Source organism: Saccostrea cucullata, unplaced genomic scaffold (assembly GCF_032062105.1).
Source record: "Saccostrea cucullata isolate Sc308-1 unplaced genomic scaffold, CSIRO_AGI_Scuc_v1 ctg1727, whole genome shotgun sequence".
NCBI lineage: Eukaryota > Metazoa > Mollusca > Bivalvia > Ostreida > Ostreidae > Saccostrea > Saccostrea cuccullata.
The window spans coordinates 69770-86239 of NW_026938454.1; the positions used below are offsets into that span (position 1 = coordinate 69770).

General features: G+C 33.9%; 2 protein-coding genes across 2 annotated transcripts; one reads left to right on the forward strand and one right to left on the reverse strand.

The window, feature by feature from the left end:
• The first annotated feature begins 48 nt into the window (after nt 1–48).
• On the forward strand, nt 49–4307 carry LOC134250340 (zinc finger C2HC domain-containing protein 1C-like). Its single transcript, XM_062732704.1, has 4 exons — nt 49–247; nt 1933–2927; nt 3158–3781; nt 4027–4307. The coding sequence occupies exons 2-4, from the start codon at nt 1953–1955 to the stop codon at nt 4276–4278; spliced, it is 1851 nt and encodes a 616-aa protein (XP_062588688.1). The 5' UTR covers nt 49–247; nt 1933–1952; the 3' UTR covers nt 4279–4307.
• A 3991-nt stretch (nt 4308–8298) lies between these two features.
• On the reverse strand, nt 8299–11783 carry LOC134250337 (D-beta-hydroxybutyrate dehydrogenase, mitochondrial-like; the record flags this gene model as incomplete). Its single annotated transcript, XM_062732699.1, is given in 5 exon segments — nt 8299–8424; nt 8592–8822; nt 9475–9668; nt 9903–10055; nt 11583–11783. Coding segments are annotated over 5 exon segments (875 nt in total), but the record flags the coding sequence as incomplete, so codon positions are not given.
• Between the last annotated feature and the right edge of the window lie 4687 nt (nt 11784–16470).

The following is a 16470-nucleotide window of genomic DNA, read 5'->3' on the forward strand; positions in this document are numbered from 1 at the left end:
CATTTTTCCACTTTATAAACAATCTCTAGTACATAGAAGTGAAATACTTTATTGTTCTAAAATGATAAAATTGTTCATTAGCCACATTATTTCTTTTAGAACTTTGCCCTATTTTGTTATGTATCAGTTGTCAAGCTAATGTAAACAACATGGCGGCGACCATGCCAGTTTTGTTGGGGTTGTGACAACACGGTCACGAACTCAGACATAATAACTGAGGGAACAAAGAAGTTATCACCCTAAAACGGTAAGGGATAAAATATTGTCAAAATTGGTTCAATAACTTAAGTAAGTGAGATACTTGTAAACATTTATATTATAACATAAATTTAAGGAACTAAAACTGATAAAGATGTTAGAAATAGAATTTATGACGTTTTAATCAATTTATAAAGGAAATCTTGGGATTCTATGTATGAGTAAATTAATACAACTAAAAATAAAGAAAATAATGATTGCTCCTGGTCATTCCTTTTGATAAACTTAGATTTCCCATTATTGAATAATCAAAGTAACATATGTTGGAGCAAGATTAGTAATAAAATATATGTTTTTTAATTAAACATGAAAACATGTTGTCTCTAACTTAAAAAAAAAAAACGAAAGCTATGCCAATATATATGTCAGTGTCTTTGATTTTAAAATTAATATAGGCCTAGTTATCAATTTATTCTCCGAGTGTTAATGCTGTAAAATCTTTCAGTTGTAACAATAAGGATAACTATATCATCATGCTATTTCTTGAGTTCACTTTCTGCTTACAATATTCAAAAAATATATATGTACATCTGTATTATAAAATTCATCAAATATTTACAGTTCAGTTAGAGATTTATTGGATATATAAATTAAATTAATCTAATTTGAATTAACTCAATACATAGTGCTATTTTCATATTTCAGTGACATACATACAGTCACGGACATAAAAAAAAAGATTGTAGTTTTTTTATATTAAATTATTGAATTTGTCAGATTAGAAAAAAGTATTTTTTTATATTGAACAAGTTAATACAGACATTGATCTTAGTATAAGCATGCATGCACACATTGTATTTGCTGAGAACATTTTTATAATTAAATTACTGATAGGGTATTCCTAAGGTGTGAAATACTTTACATAGTATGAGGATTAGTTAATGTATAAGAGTTAATTAACGTCACAAATTAAAGTAGACATTTGTATGCATTATACATGTTATAATATTGATTGCAATTTATAATTTTATATACAAGTAAAAACCTGATTATTTTGTTTTAATTAACCTGTCTAATAAAAGAGAAACAAAAGAATATTGTAAAATATACTGCAACATTGGTAAGCTAAACCTTTTTAGAATGAATAGCGACCCTTTATATATAATTTATTAATAAAAGATATTATATATAACATATTTATATAATTTGATATATAAATAGAAAGAATTAATTATCCTGTATTAAAAATAATAATGTATGTAACTGCATGACTCCAACAAAATTAACCTTTTTCAACTCAAAATTTCCTCATTTTATTCTACTGTTTGTTGCATTGAAGCAGAGATTAAGATACAAACATGTTTATATTTATGTGAGGTGGTATTTCAATCAATCAAATCAGCTCCCATGTGGATCTATGCTTTATCAATTACTGACGTCTTGCTTGGGAAGGTAATGGATTTGAGAGAGATTGATCCTCATTGTTGCTTACCTTTGTATATTAACTGGTACATACAAAACCACTCAGTGAATTGCTACAGTGAGTGAGTGTATTGAGGACTGGGAAGATTTAATATTTCTTCCATAGTAGGTTAGACATACAAAAAAAGGAAGTAATCCATGAATTTAAAGTGTAATTTGATGTATGAAATAATCCTGTAAAGTTGTAAGAAACTGCATGTTTATTTTTTAAAAAAGATATATTAAGATAGTGTATTATTTTTTTTAATGCAGGTACACTTTTTCAAGCCCAAATGAGCACACTGGATTATGCTCCTGCAGCTACAGGGATGTCAAGGATACCCAGATTTCAGCCTCAGTCTCGCCCGCTACCACCTCTAGAGACCAACAATGACAGGGCAGGGCAGAAACCCTCCAGACTTCAACAGCTTCAATCCAACTACCAACAGAAAATACTCCGGGAAAAGGAAGAGAAACTCATTAATATGTATGAAGAAAATCAGAAGAGAGCTCTTCAAAAAGTACAAACCCAGGGTACTATGAGAGATTTCTTTAAACAGCGTAGAGAGATGGAACAGAATGGAAATATTCAGCAAGCACCAACAATGGCTAATCATTACAAGAAGATGAGACAGGTTGGTTCTTCACCAACTGGAGGCACCTGGTCCCCAAACAGCAGACAGCATTCTGGCAGCTCCATCCATTCCATGGGACGTGACAGGAGTAAACCTTTGGCTCCTATTGACCGTAATGCTCAGATACCCCAAAAACCTCAAAGACATGGTCGCCCCAAAACCAAAGATTCTATTGTTGAAGAAAAGAAGCAACATTTAAATGGGAATATCAAGAGTGCAAATGCAGGTTTCAACAATGGCAGCTACAGGTCTGAGAGATCTCCAATGGAAGAGACTCCTCCTCCAAACATGGCAAACCTAAAGAGTATAAGAAATCAGAAAATAAACAGATCTGGAAAACCTCCTTCAGGAAAACCACAACAAGCCAAAATGTCCGACTTCCAGAAATTCCAGATGGAACAGGACCAGGCTAGAGAAAATAGGCTAAAGGCTCACAGGGAGGCGCAAAGACAGGAACATTCAGGCTATGAGTACCAAACAAGTGAGGATGAGGCAGATGAAAATGAGGAAAATAATAATGTTGATCCCCAAGAGGATATTGCTAGGAAGCAGAAAGAACTCATGGAAAGGATTGCTAATCAGCAGGCAGAACTGGAGAGGATCAGACTCGAGAGAGAACGTGAAGAAATTGAGGTAGGTGACATAAACCACTAATTCTCTCCTTTGCGGGAGGGGGGGGGTCTCTAATTTATTAATGTATAACATGAATTAGCTCAAAAATCAATTGTTGCAGATGGATTTCCTGCTCATAAATCACAAAAAATGTTGTTGATTTACAGAACATTGTATTTCTTTTATCATATTTATTACTTAGGTGATTTTTTTTTTTATTTTTTAAACAAACTGTGCTTTTCAAATTTAAGGAAAAGAAGGAAATGGAAAGGCGTAGAAAACGAGAGGAGGAAAGAAGAAAAAGAATGAAAGAGGAAGAAGAGAAGAGGAAAAGAGAGGAGGAGGAAAGGAGAATTCAAGAAGAAGAGAGAAGAGTTCAAGAGGAAGAAGAATTTCAACGAAGAGTTGCTGAAACAAGAGCAAACAAAGCAAACTCTTACAACACAAGGCAGCCTTATGAAAATGAGGACCCATACTCATCTCGCTATGATGACAGAACTTATAGACGGGATTCTCCTGCTGAGCAATACCAGCCAACACCCCCACCTAAACCAAAACCAGCCAGAGTACAGAAAAGACCGCCTCCAAAGCATTCTGCCCGCGTGGAAAGAACTCCCTCCCCACAGTTTACTACCAATGATATTTCAATGTATGAGAATGCTGCCATGGATAGCGAGGCTTATGCAGGGGGTAAAATCCAAATGGCAAAGTGCTCTAACTGTGGCAGGAAGTTTGCAGCTGACAGACTGCAGCGCCACAGGAATGCTTGTGGTAACGCGACCAAGAAGAGAAAGGTGATGGACCCCACGAAGATGAGAGTGGCTGGGACAGAAATGGAGCAATACACTGGGAAAAACAGATCCAAGACTCCTCCGGTAATTCTTACTTATATATTTTATAAAAGTGACAACAAAAAAATTCAATGTTTTAATTGCCAAATGCAAGAAAATAGATCTTCAAAATACTGATTAGGCTCCACTTCATATAAAGATGTAAATTAAAAATATCATTCTCAAAACATTTACCTAATTTGTGTATTATCATTAAAAGTTATTTGAATTAAACAAATTTATCTTGTTTTAAAAAACATGAATTATCATCAAAATATTCATTTTTACAGAAGAAATCTAACTGGAGAGCAGAGAGAGAAAATTTTATTAAGGCTCTCCGTTACGCCAAGAAATGTGCTGAAGTGGAGAAAACTGGAGGGGATATACGAAACATAACTCCTCCACCTGCAGCTGAAAATCCCAGCTACAAACAATGCCCGTACTGTTCTCGGAAGTTTAATCCTGACGCCGCAGAAAGACACATTCCACGGTGTAAAAACCTCAACACTCGTCCTGCTCCTACTAGAAAGGGAAGGCGATAAGCTAATTAATACAGTTTGTATAAATTAGTTTTAAAAAATCAGTCCATTGCAGAGATGACACACTGTGAATGGCAGGATATATATTTGTCTTGTAAAAAAAGAAATTAGGAAAATGAGTTCTAATCATTGTATTGAAATATTAAGTGACAGATGGTAGTTGTTTTACATGAGCATAAAAGTGCTATGATGATTACGAGTGTTTTGAGGGTACATGAACAGGTATGAATATCGCTGCACTTTTTAAAAGATAATAACACGTTTGATTGTAATAAATGTGGAATGCAAAAGAAGTTTGATTCACCATACTCAGAATTCTAATTTTGCTATGAGTGTTTAGTTAACCATACCCATATCTTATTCTCACACTCTTAGTCATATTTTGTATGCCCCTGATTGCCAAGAAGTAGTCAGTAAATAGGCTGAATGTCACCTAGCTAGCTCACAGAGCATTCTAGATGTATAGTATTTTTAATTAAATCATGATTACAATAATTTATAAACAATATATAGATGCACCAGTTGAGATTTTAAAAGTCACATCTTATTTGATTTTGTTTGAACTTGTTCTCATCTTATAGATATATCTGTTCAAAGTCTTGTATTTGAAAGTTAAATAAATTCTTCATCCACACTACATTATGATACTGAAGATCACTTAATTTTCGCAACACCTTATTTTCGCTAGACAGCCATTAACTCTTTGTTAGTGAGACAAAATGTTCACGAATTTTGGTTATTGCTCTGTATAATCTTAAGGAATACTAGTATACATGAGAATTAAATATTTGCGATAATAGTTTTGTGTAATTACTCGAAAATAAAGTTCTCGCGAATAAAAAGTGATTTACAGTACATAATGATGTCTCATAAATCTTCCAAATGAACATCACAATATTCAATTATTTATTTTTCCTGTAAAATGCTATGAATAATTCATGTTTTTCAATTTAGGTTGTATGAATTTTGTCACACTCAGCTAGTATACACTCATGCCACAGGGATTTCCAATTTCAAATGGAAAACAAATTGTGATTTGAGTCTCAGGCCATTCTAAGTTTTTTTTCTTTGTTTAGCATCCATCCTAAATTAATTGAAGGCTATCTTTCTATTCAGAAAAACACACAAACCAACAGGAAAAAAACACAGCATTTTAAACACATGCAATTCTAGAATTCCTTTCATCGGACATCATTGGAAAGTTCTACAAACTATGCAGTCTGGTTTATTGAAATAAAAAAAAATGGTACACCATTTAAACAATAGAGATAATATTCTATCCCAAATGAGTAAGTTTTTTATATTTATTTTAATTTGTTTTTGATTTTATATCCTTAAAACCAATTTGTCTGCGGATACAAAACATGGAAAAAACTTGGAATGGTTTTACTTAAAATATTACATTTTCATACATACTTATATTGCATTTTCAATATGACCCATGCTGTGTTCTGTAACAGATACTGTACAAGAATTTTATTTTACATTAGTTAAGCATTTATTAAATTATTATCTGATTTTTGGAATAAAATTCATAAAACTTACATTAGTTACGAAAATTTAAAAAATTCTTCTCAAAAAGAGAAAATCCAATTTGCTAATATAGTCATATGCATATAATAACATAGAAACATCCCCCCAGGTAACGAACTTTCAAGATTATGCAAATCATGACCCCAGCGGATTGGGTGGGATCACATCAGGGGATCAAAGTGTACTTAGGAATATCTAGGAAATGTACATATCTTAAAATCTCAGGAACGTGTTTTAGTCATACATGTATTTAGATTGGTTATGTTTAGATTGAAGAAGATGGATGAATAAGGTGGATTAAATGCCCGTAGTGTGACAACGTGACTTGAATCAGTATGTCCTCCCCATCACTGATTTTGTCAGTTTCTGGTATGTCCGTCTTTTGCACCAATGCATGCATGCAAACACGAGTTTCTGGACATGCTGAGAGCACGAACACGTCTTTGTAAAATGCTGTTACATTCTTCCTAAAGAACCGGGGCCAACTCCGTTACATCTCAGGGTTGCCTGTTGACCATCTTCGCTAGCGAAGATGCCTGTTGACATAATTGACTTCTCAACTCATCCTAAAGACGTTCTATTTTTATTGGTGTTTAGTGCAGGAATTGGCATTCCGGCAATCGTGAGTGATATTCTCAGTAAGAAGCCGTCCATCAGCCTGCAGAAATGTTTGATTGCATACAGTTTAGTGAATCAGTTCAGACTGCAAAATTTTGTTAAAATAATAAAAATATTGTCCCAAAATTGGTCAATTTGCCTCATGCAGTTTTCACCATATACTGCTCATTCTGCCTGTGATAAAGGTGTGTTCCCGTTTTGCACACATTTGGTAATTAGTATAGAACAACAGGTGTGAAGTGCGTTTTGAGAGCAATTATAGTCTGATTTCTGGTTTGGATTTACCTGGATTACCTGATTTAGCTTAATGTATAATGTTTAATACAATTTTAATAAGCATTTTATTAAAATTCTATATATATTTATTGAGAAATATTTGATATTTGATTTTATTGAATAAATTATTAATATTTTTTTAATATTATTTATTATTAAGTCCAATTTCTTAAAAAAAGAATACATACTTGATAAATATGTTGTTTTCCCTCCGTATGGAACACATTGAAGCAAGGTTCATTACAACTGTTTAAACACATCTTGCCAGTTACATGTACGTCTTATTTGAACCAGTTAATCTCTGGTCCATTGCATGAACTGGTTTAATCGGTGATGTAAGAATTAATCGGTCTCGCTGTTCAGAGACCATCAGAATTTCGGATAGTAACTAAGATCTTATATAAATCAGATTGATCATGTATAAAAGAGCCTGGCTGCATGGTACTATTTCCTTTTTTAATAGCAAGTAAAGTTGATTTTAAAGATTTTTCCTATATATTTCAATATAAAACTTGGATTCCCTTTTCTGGCCCCGCCATATCCCGGGGGTCATGATTTGAACAATTTAGAATCTACAATACAATGCTTCCACAAAAGTTTAAGCTTACCTGGCCCAGTGGTTCTTGAGAAGATTTTTTAATGACCTATGATTATCTCATCTTTTTTATCTCTCCTTTGAAGGAAACTTGACCCTTCATTTAAACTTTCCGTTACCCAAGGATACTTTGTACCAAGTTTGGTTTAAATTGGTCCAGTGGTTCTTGTGAAAAAGTTGAAAATGTGAAAAGTTTACAGACGGACGGAAGGACAGACGGACAACGGGTGATCAGATAAGCTCACTTGAGCATTCAGCCCAAAAAATCGACTCCATTCCTGCAAATCGAATGAAAAATCACACCGTGAGACAGCAAATTCATCGTATTAACCTCAAAAGAAGCCGGAACAGTTACCTTAGCATGACGGCATGATAGGTGTTGAAGGAACGGCGTTTTTTTTGTTTTTTTTTTTTTTTTTTTGGTTTTTTTTTGTAAAGTTGCGTTAGCTTGACGGTGTGCTGTTTGTTAGTGGGTTGGAAACAAAACACCATTGCACTGTCAATTTCCGCTAGCGCTTGCAAAACTACAACAATGCATTAGCACCGTTGCGTTGCGTTTTGAACAACGCACTAGCGCGTTGTCACTTTGCACAAGTGCGTTGACACTTCGCACCGGCGCGTAAATGCATTCTTGTGCTTTGGGAAGTGATAATGTGACAATGCGCTATCGCGTTGTGCTAGTGCTTTTTTTTACTAACGCACTTTTACACTTTGCAAATGGCCTAATCGGGACAGCATAAGAACCCATGCATTTGTATCTTGAATTAAGAGATATATATTTCATTACAAATAAATATGTAGTGCATTTTTAATTTTTCTTCTCAAAAATAATATAGTTTAAAAAATAATTTTAAAAAAGATCATTTAAAATTTAAAAAATAAAACAATAAAATTGAATTTTCGTCGTTTGCACCTTTAAAAATAATGTCAAGAAAAAAGTCGTAATTATGAAAATAGTTTACTTAAAAATAAGAGTATGCAATTATGTGCTAGTATTTCGAAGATGTCTTTTAATATGAAATTAGCGATCGCTATCTTATTTTCTGCGGTTTGTGAGATCCTGTGAACCATGTTAAGACAGCATCGCTTATAATTTCTGGGAAGAATCCATAAAATCTTGCTATTTCCTGTAAAAATAAAGAAAAAAGATAATATCAAAACAAGTCTAAGAACGATGTTTGGTTAAAGACTTTAGTGTTTTAAAATGTATGTAAAGCTAATGGTGTACCAGAGACGACAAGAGACCCTAAACCTTTATTATTCATCTAATATATGTATCCATATACACATTTACCGCATATACATCTATGATTCTGGAGCTTCCCGGGACCAGATACCGTGCCTGGGGACTCTCGTTTAGGAGGGCGTCCACCACGGCATCTATGACCCTATCGGGAGAATCGGCCGCGTTCTTCCTGTTGTCTGAATTGAAAAATCTATAGAAGTAGGCCTTGCCGTAGAAATTCTTCACTTCCTCTGAGGCCCTCTCCTACTGACTGTCTACTTCCTGACGACGGATTTTCACCTGAAAGATGAATCAGTTTAACACTCATGGATGTAGTGGGGGGGGGGGGGGGGGGCACGGAGCCCCATATAATTTTGCCGATATCTGTTTAGAATACTACTAGTATAGAAAACATAACTACTTCATGCTTGTGCCCCCCTCAATGATTTTATTTTTGGTGGTTGATAGTGCCCCTCAACTGAAAATGTATGGCTGTCCCCTGTCCCCGCCCAAATTTAGATGGCTTCCGCGGGCCTGACACTGTAGTTTTAAGGTATCCTCCTTATATAACCGGTACTTCAGAATATGTTACCCTCCCCCCTTCCAAACAAAAAATATAACTTGACGATTTGCAACCGTTTATTCATTGTCCTTCCCCTTTGACAAAGACTTGTATGGTCAAAAGAGATACCGGGTATTTTAAGGACGAACCATTTGTCAATCCTAATGGTCGTTAAATATTTTAAAGCCACCCCCTATCCCCGGTAACTCTGTATGGTATTTCTACTGGTTTAAAAGATTTTGATAGATATTTAATACAGATAAAATAATTATGCTGTTGATGAAGATGAACATAGATATTATAAATAATTATTAATGCTGGAAAAAGTGCAAAAATAAAAATGTTAAATTCAAAAATCTTTTTGACATATAGTATTCCACTATATATTACAATTTCTGGATTGCTACAGGTCGTAGCGGCGTCATACTGCCCTGGCTCTACGATGCTGACCCCGACCCCTAGGGCTCGCATTTCTATCCTGAGGCTATCCGTCATGGACTCCACTCCGTGTTTAGAGATGTGATAGGCGCTGTCCCCGGGGGCTGAGTATCTCCCCATCACACTCGATATATTGACAATTCTACCTGCAGTAAAATTAAATACATATTAAGGAATTATTTTTGTGTGTGAATGCTGTGTTAATGAATTAGTAAGCAATAATTTATTTATTAATACGTTTTTCATTAGAAAGATTTCATTCAAACGCCTTTATGTCAATATAATTCAAAATTTTCGAATAGATAAAATACTTTTAATTTTCGCATTGCACAAATTTCTCTACTTTGCACTTGCTCTTTCGGAGAGTGCCAGAGAGCTACCTTGAGATTGCCGTATGAAGGGGAGAACCTTTTGAGTAACACGTATCATTCCATACAAGTTTATGGACAGACATCTCTCGTATTGATCCAGTGGCGTTGTTTCAACGTCTCCAAATACATTTACACCAGCGTTGTTTATAACACCCCATAAACCTGTGCGAAATGACATAACGTTATATTAGATGTATATTTCTGGGGGCAACTATTTTTATTTTTTGTTTTTATATTTTATAGTTGTCCGTCAGTCTGTTAGCTGTCCGTCCGTCACAAAAACTTTAACCTTGCCCATAACTTTTGATTTTAGTGGAGTGTATTCCTTGTGACAAGACCTTTCTTTGAATACCACCAAATTTGACCTTCTGACCTTGGCCTTGGAATTTGACCCACTTTTTCACAAAAATTTCAAAGTTTTACTTTGGCCATATCTTTTGAATGATAGAAACAAGGACTTTCATATTTCAAAGATACATTTTTTATGGCAAGACCTTTCATTGGATACCCACAACTTTGACCTTTTGACCTTGACCTTGGAGATTTCCGTTAATTTTGAAAAACTTTACCACACACCATAACTTTTGAACGGTAAGGGCTAGGGCTTTCACACTTCACATATGTAATTCTTGTAAGAAGACCTTTCATGGGATACCAAGAACTTTGACCTTGACCTTGGAGTTTGACCTTCTTTTCAAAAACTTTGACCTTGGTGACAACTTTTGAACGGTAGATACTAGGACTTTTATACATGTATTTCACAAATGTATTCTTTGTGGTAAGACCTTTCATTGGATACAACAACTTTGACCTTTGGAACTTGACCTTGGAGATTTCCGTACTTATGAAAAAACTTTAACCTTGACCATAGCTTTGGAATGGTAAGAGCTAGGGCTTTCATGCTTCACATATGTAATCCTTGTAAGAAGACCTTTCATTGGATACCAAGAACTTTGGCCTTTTGACCTTGACCTTGGAGTTTGACTTACTTTTCAAAAACTTTTACCTTGGCCATAACTATTGAACGGTTAGGGTTTGAGTTTTCATCCTTCACATATGTATTACTTGTGACCTTTCTTAAGAAATCAACAACTCAGACCCTTTCACCTTGAAGTTTGACATACCTTTCAAAAATTTATCCTTGACCATAACTTTTGAACAGGTGGTCCTAGGGATTTTGTATTTCACAATCGTATTTCTTGTGAGAAAACCCCTACTTTGGGAAATAATATATTTCATTTGCATTTAACAAAAGTTTAATCTTCGTTATGTTGACTTACGGGGTCATTGATCAGTGTTTCACAAACACATCTTGTTCCTTATATTGAGAAAGGGCTTTCATATTTGACATGTGCATTACCTGAGACAAGATATTTCCGAGCATTCTATGATTTCTTACCCCTTGAAATTGACCTTCACGATTGACCTTATTTTTAAAAAAGAAATCAACTTCAGTTGTGATAATTTCTAAATAAATGACATATGATAGGGTGTTCATATTAGACACAATATGTCATAAAAAATGCCATCAAAAGCGGGAGACCACAATTCTTTGAATTTGCTTGTTGTTTTTATATTTCATAGTTTCTTTTTATTGCCCGTTGAATAAGTGTTAAAGTAATGTCCTTATCCCTTTTATTCAACTCACCACGTATTTTTATAAGTTAAATTTTTAAAATCACCACACACCGTTACTTTTAGTATTCGCGTTGATGTACGCCACAACATCCTTGATGTCCTTTTCACTTGTGACGTCCAGTTGAAGAACATGAAGTCTTTTGGAACTTTTCGATCTCAATTTCTTTGCGCCCGTGCCGTCTTTGCTGAGTACTCCTGCATATACTATGAATCCCACGTCATCTAAATATCTAGCGAAGTGGAAACCAAACCCTGAAAAATAAATCTTACGTAGAATTTTTAAAAAAAAAAAAAACGTATATAAGAAAATACATGGTTGAATGGAGGTCACTCATAAGAAATTTCAGTGCAGACATGATTCAGACAATCGTTCGTAAGACAGGTCCCTGAATCGCTGTAATATCACTAATTTGGGGGAATTTTTGTATCCCCGGCTTGGTCAGTCAGATTAATGCACACATAAACTCTATTTGCCGTACTTGGAGGTCCACCAATTAATATTACTTTTTAAAAGTCTAAGTAAAAGATCAAATACTAGTAACGTTAACAATATTAAAACCCCAGTCACATTTCCAAAAACGACCAACGGCCGACGGGTTTTGAAGCAAAAATGGGATTCTTCAGGTGACAGTCGAAATTTTATCGGCCGTAATTCTTTACAAATTTTAACTTATTTTTAAAAAGGCCGACCAATTTTGTGTCCATCGGTCCAAGTTATAATTTTTCATGCGTCGGTGGCCGATTTCTAAAACTGCAAAGTTATCCGTCGACCAAATTTACTATCATCGTAAACCATCGGCGGTCAGTTTATTAATCGGTCGTAACGTCATGTATCAAATTTTCAGTACGGTTAAAATCAAACTGTAGCTCAGAGCTCAATGATCGGGCGACGATTGGCCGACTTGTGAATATTTATCCTATTAAGGATACATAACACAAACAAAATTTTGATGCGTGGATTGATATAAATTTTTTGAACGGAAATAACATAAATAATTAATCCGTAAGATATAAAGTTATCTTAAATATTCTTTGCTGCTTAGATATGCACCATTTGTCGTTTTTATGCAATTCCATACTTTTGCACACATTTTCAACATTGAGTCACAATTTTATAAGATTCTGTCACTTTGCCTTGCAAACATTACTCACGTCCCCTATCTGAATATAGATCTATGAAAAAATATTGCTGATTTCTAAAGAAAAAAGATTTTTTGTGTTATTCATCCAAGTCATCGGTGTCCCTAGGAAATAATTGAATGCTCACATTTTCTGTTTATCTGGTTTTCAGCCGACAAGACCAGAAAAATTTAGTCGCCCGACCATCGGCTTAAATGTGACCTAGGCATAAGAGAGAGAGAGAGAGAGAGAAGAGGGGTTGTTCCTTGAACACTTACAAATAACCCCGATTCGATAATTGGAAGGGGGGGGGTCCTTTATATTTCTAAACAAAAGTTAATTTATTATGATAGTGCCCTCACACTGAACATAAATGAAACCAGATCCAATTTTTTTTAAATTTACTTATGAAAGAATGTCATGTAACGACGTACATGTACATCATGCGCGGATCTAGGGGGGGGGGGTGTTTTGTTTGTTTGTTTTTTTTGTTTTTGTTTTTTTTTTCCTTGTCAAAAAATTCCTGGGTTGGCTTTTTTAAAAATGACGCTATCAACATCGCGGAAAAAATTACAGTGCCGCGCCTGTACATTATTTTTCTTCTTCTTTGCTTATTATGAACTGTTGAACAGTTGAAAAAGTAATTAAAAGTCGTTTCAAACAGCTTCCTATGGACCACGAAGAACTGTACACGCAAAGACATTATCAGTAAAAGATACTTATTTTTATCTTTCAAATCGACCTCCGATCCCAGAATTTACTTGATTTATACACAACACAGGAGGGAAACAGACTCCAGAATTACATTGTGTATAGTAGCTAGTCGAAAATACAATACCTGTCAGGTAGATGTCGACTGTGTACCCTCAGTGAATGATCAGCATGCAATCAATAGTGTACAAATCACACAATCGACGAAAGATACAAGTTACGATATCAGAAAATTGGAATAATGTATTATACAACTGACAACCATTGTAGACTATGGTAAATTAAATAATAAATATATGTTTCAAATATTTTGGCAAACAATACTAACATACAAGTATACTAATTACAGTTTTAAATGATTATGCATTAATTGCATGGAGGTATTGAAACTATATACATGTACGGGAGTAAGGAACTAAGGATGAACGAGTTCACATGTATACCGAGAGAAAAATTCAGGCTCGAACAAAGAAAAGTTAAATTTTGACATTTCATTACTTTAAAATAATGGTTTATAACAGATTGAGTGTTAAAATGCCGAGTTAATCGTCTTTTATTCAAATAAAGACAACATCTCACTTTTTGATAATAAATTGATATAAGGGTTAGATAGTAACCCCCCCCCCCCCGCGCCTCCCACACACATATACATGATATAATAATAAATCATATTGGTAATATTCCCTTGTTTTTTTTTTGGCTTGTCAACTTTTCCAATTAGGCAAAATGAATTTTTTGAACAGGAAATACATTACAATGCAATGGTGGCATATATTCGATGTAATGCAGTCTCTAATGGATAATGCGATAAAAATGATACCACCTGGTGATAAGTTTGTTTTAATGCCCCAAGCTTTGCTATGTTAATAGGGTATATAGCAAGTTCAAGTTACAATGCATTGTTAAGGTACAAGAACGCTACTGAACGGTTTGTCCGAAGTATCTTTATATACTGTATATACACACTTGTACATGTAGTCTCGTCTTTCTGCTTTGATCCAATTTCTAATTTTTGTGAATGAAAACGTACAAATGTGTATTGTGATTAAAACTATTCTCTAAACGCCCTCATACGGTAAATCTAAAGTAGTTATCTATAAACAAGATTTACGTTTCTTTTAAGAAAAGAGTAAATATGATGTAAATCAAATACTTGTAGACGAAATAGTAATAAAACTGTTCAAAAAGTTCTTTCCCTGAGATTCAGCTGTCCTGATTGTTAAAATATATTAAAAAGAAAAGAAAAGACAATTCATTAGCCATTCCAGATGCATGCATGTAAGTATAACTAATATTACTTAAAGATATCAACAGATAGGAAACCATATTAAATGCTTCCCTCAATACTGACTATAAATGAATAAACGTAATAATTATTGTGATTAAGTAATTCTGTCTTCATTTGCTGCAGATGAGTTTCATCCTGCGATTGTTCATTGGTGTATACGTGTTCCTTTCGGTGACATTATCAACTTGACTATGTAAAAGTCTATAAAACAATTATTTCAGTGGTACATGTATGTAATTCTTGAAATCAAATGATAATTAAACTTACTTACAGTAGTATTAAATTGTTCGGGCCCAAGCAATTTTTGTCTGCGGGATAGTTAGAAAAGGGAATTAGAAATTCAGAGAGAGAGAGAGATGCATTCAATTAGTTTTGACGTTAAGAATTCGGACAAGATATCCAGCAATTTACAAATAAAAACAAAATGTCAGAATTACTCAATTGTATAGAGAGTAACTAGGGATTGTCAAAAATAATTTATATCAAAAGTAAGCTATTCAGTTTCAGCGTTGACAACTCTGTTAAATACAACAATGTAAAAATTTTGTATACATATACTAGTATGCGAAATATTTATACATGTAATGGCGTTTAATTCATAATTAAGGGTTGCATTTGCTTGAAAATAAAAAATTTATAAACATTTTAGTTATGCATCTGGTGAAAATATTATAACAAATCATCTCAAAAATTATTTACCTTTGAATTTAAGTAGCAGTAGAATTAATCAATTAGAAATGTTTTTGCATTTTGCATTGTCCATAAGCGCTGGAAAACTTAAAAACAAGGATGGTTATTTTAATAAATAACATAATATCTTCCTAAAAATAAGTGCTAGTTAGAATTTTGCATAAAGAAGAGACCCAGGCCCCACTCCCCAAACTGTTACCCACTGATTTTACAGCTAATTAAATCAAATGTGCAGTTTAAGTTTTAAAATTTTATAGACATACGTTGTAAATATAATTTAATTTGATACCAAGTGCATAGCAAAAATCATAAATACAGGTTTAATTCTTAGTAATACGCGAAACATACTAAGTTACATATACATGTAGGCTATCGTGTAAAAAATATTATTAGGAAAAAAACATTTTGCAGCTTTTTTTTATACTATATGAAAAAAATATTTATATTATCAGATGTTCATAATATTTCCCAAAATTCAAATGACTCATGTGCCGCTCAAGCAAATTTTTATTTCTTAACACGACAATTGTAAAAGCATTTTAGAGTTGAGCAGTACCTATCAAAAAGTGGAAATAAACAAAAGGTGTTATAAAATACATTCAACATACATGTGCAGTGGTATTTTAAAGTTACATTTTTATACTTTTTTTTGAACACTGCTTGAAAATTAAGCAACCTGTAATAAGAGAGTACCTGTCATATGTGACCTTTTCTCCTTTCTCCGTTGGAAGGTCTTTTAATACAGGTTGGACTGTATGACCATCATTTTCTTTCCAAAAACTGGATATTACATGAGAAAACAAGAGACTCTTTGGCCACAACGCTCACCTAGGTAACTTTGGCCCTGTTGTTCTTCGCCAGATTTTCCCATATTCAGTGTAATGCTTATTGTGACCCCGCCCTACCCACGGGGGTCATGATTTGAACGATTTAGAAAATACACTACACAAGGATGCTTTTCTGGCCCAGTGGTTCTGGAGAAGAAGATTTTTTTTAATGATCCTACACTGTATTTAACTTTCTGACCTTGATTATTTCGTCTTGAAAAGGAGTTTGTTCTTCTTTCATTTTAACAATTTAAACTCCCCTTCACTTAAGGACGCTTTGTACCAACTTGAGTTAAAATTGGTT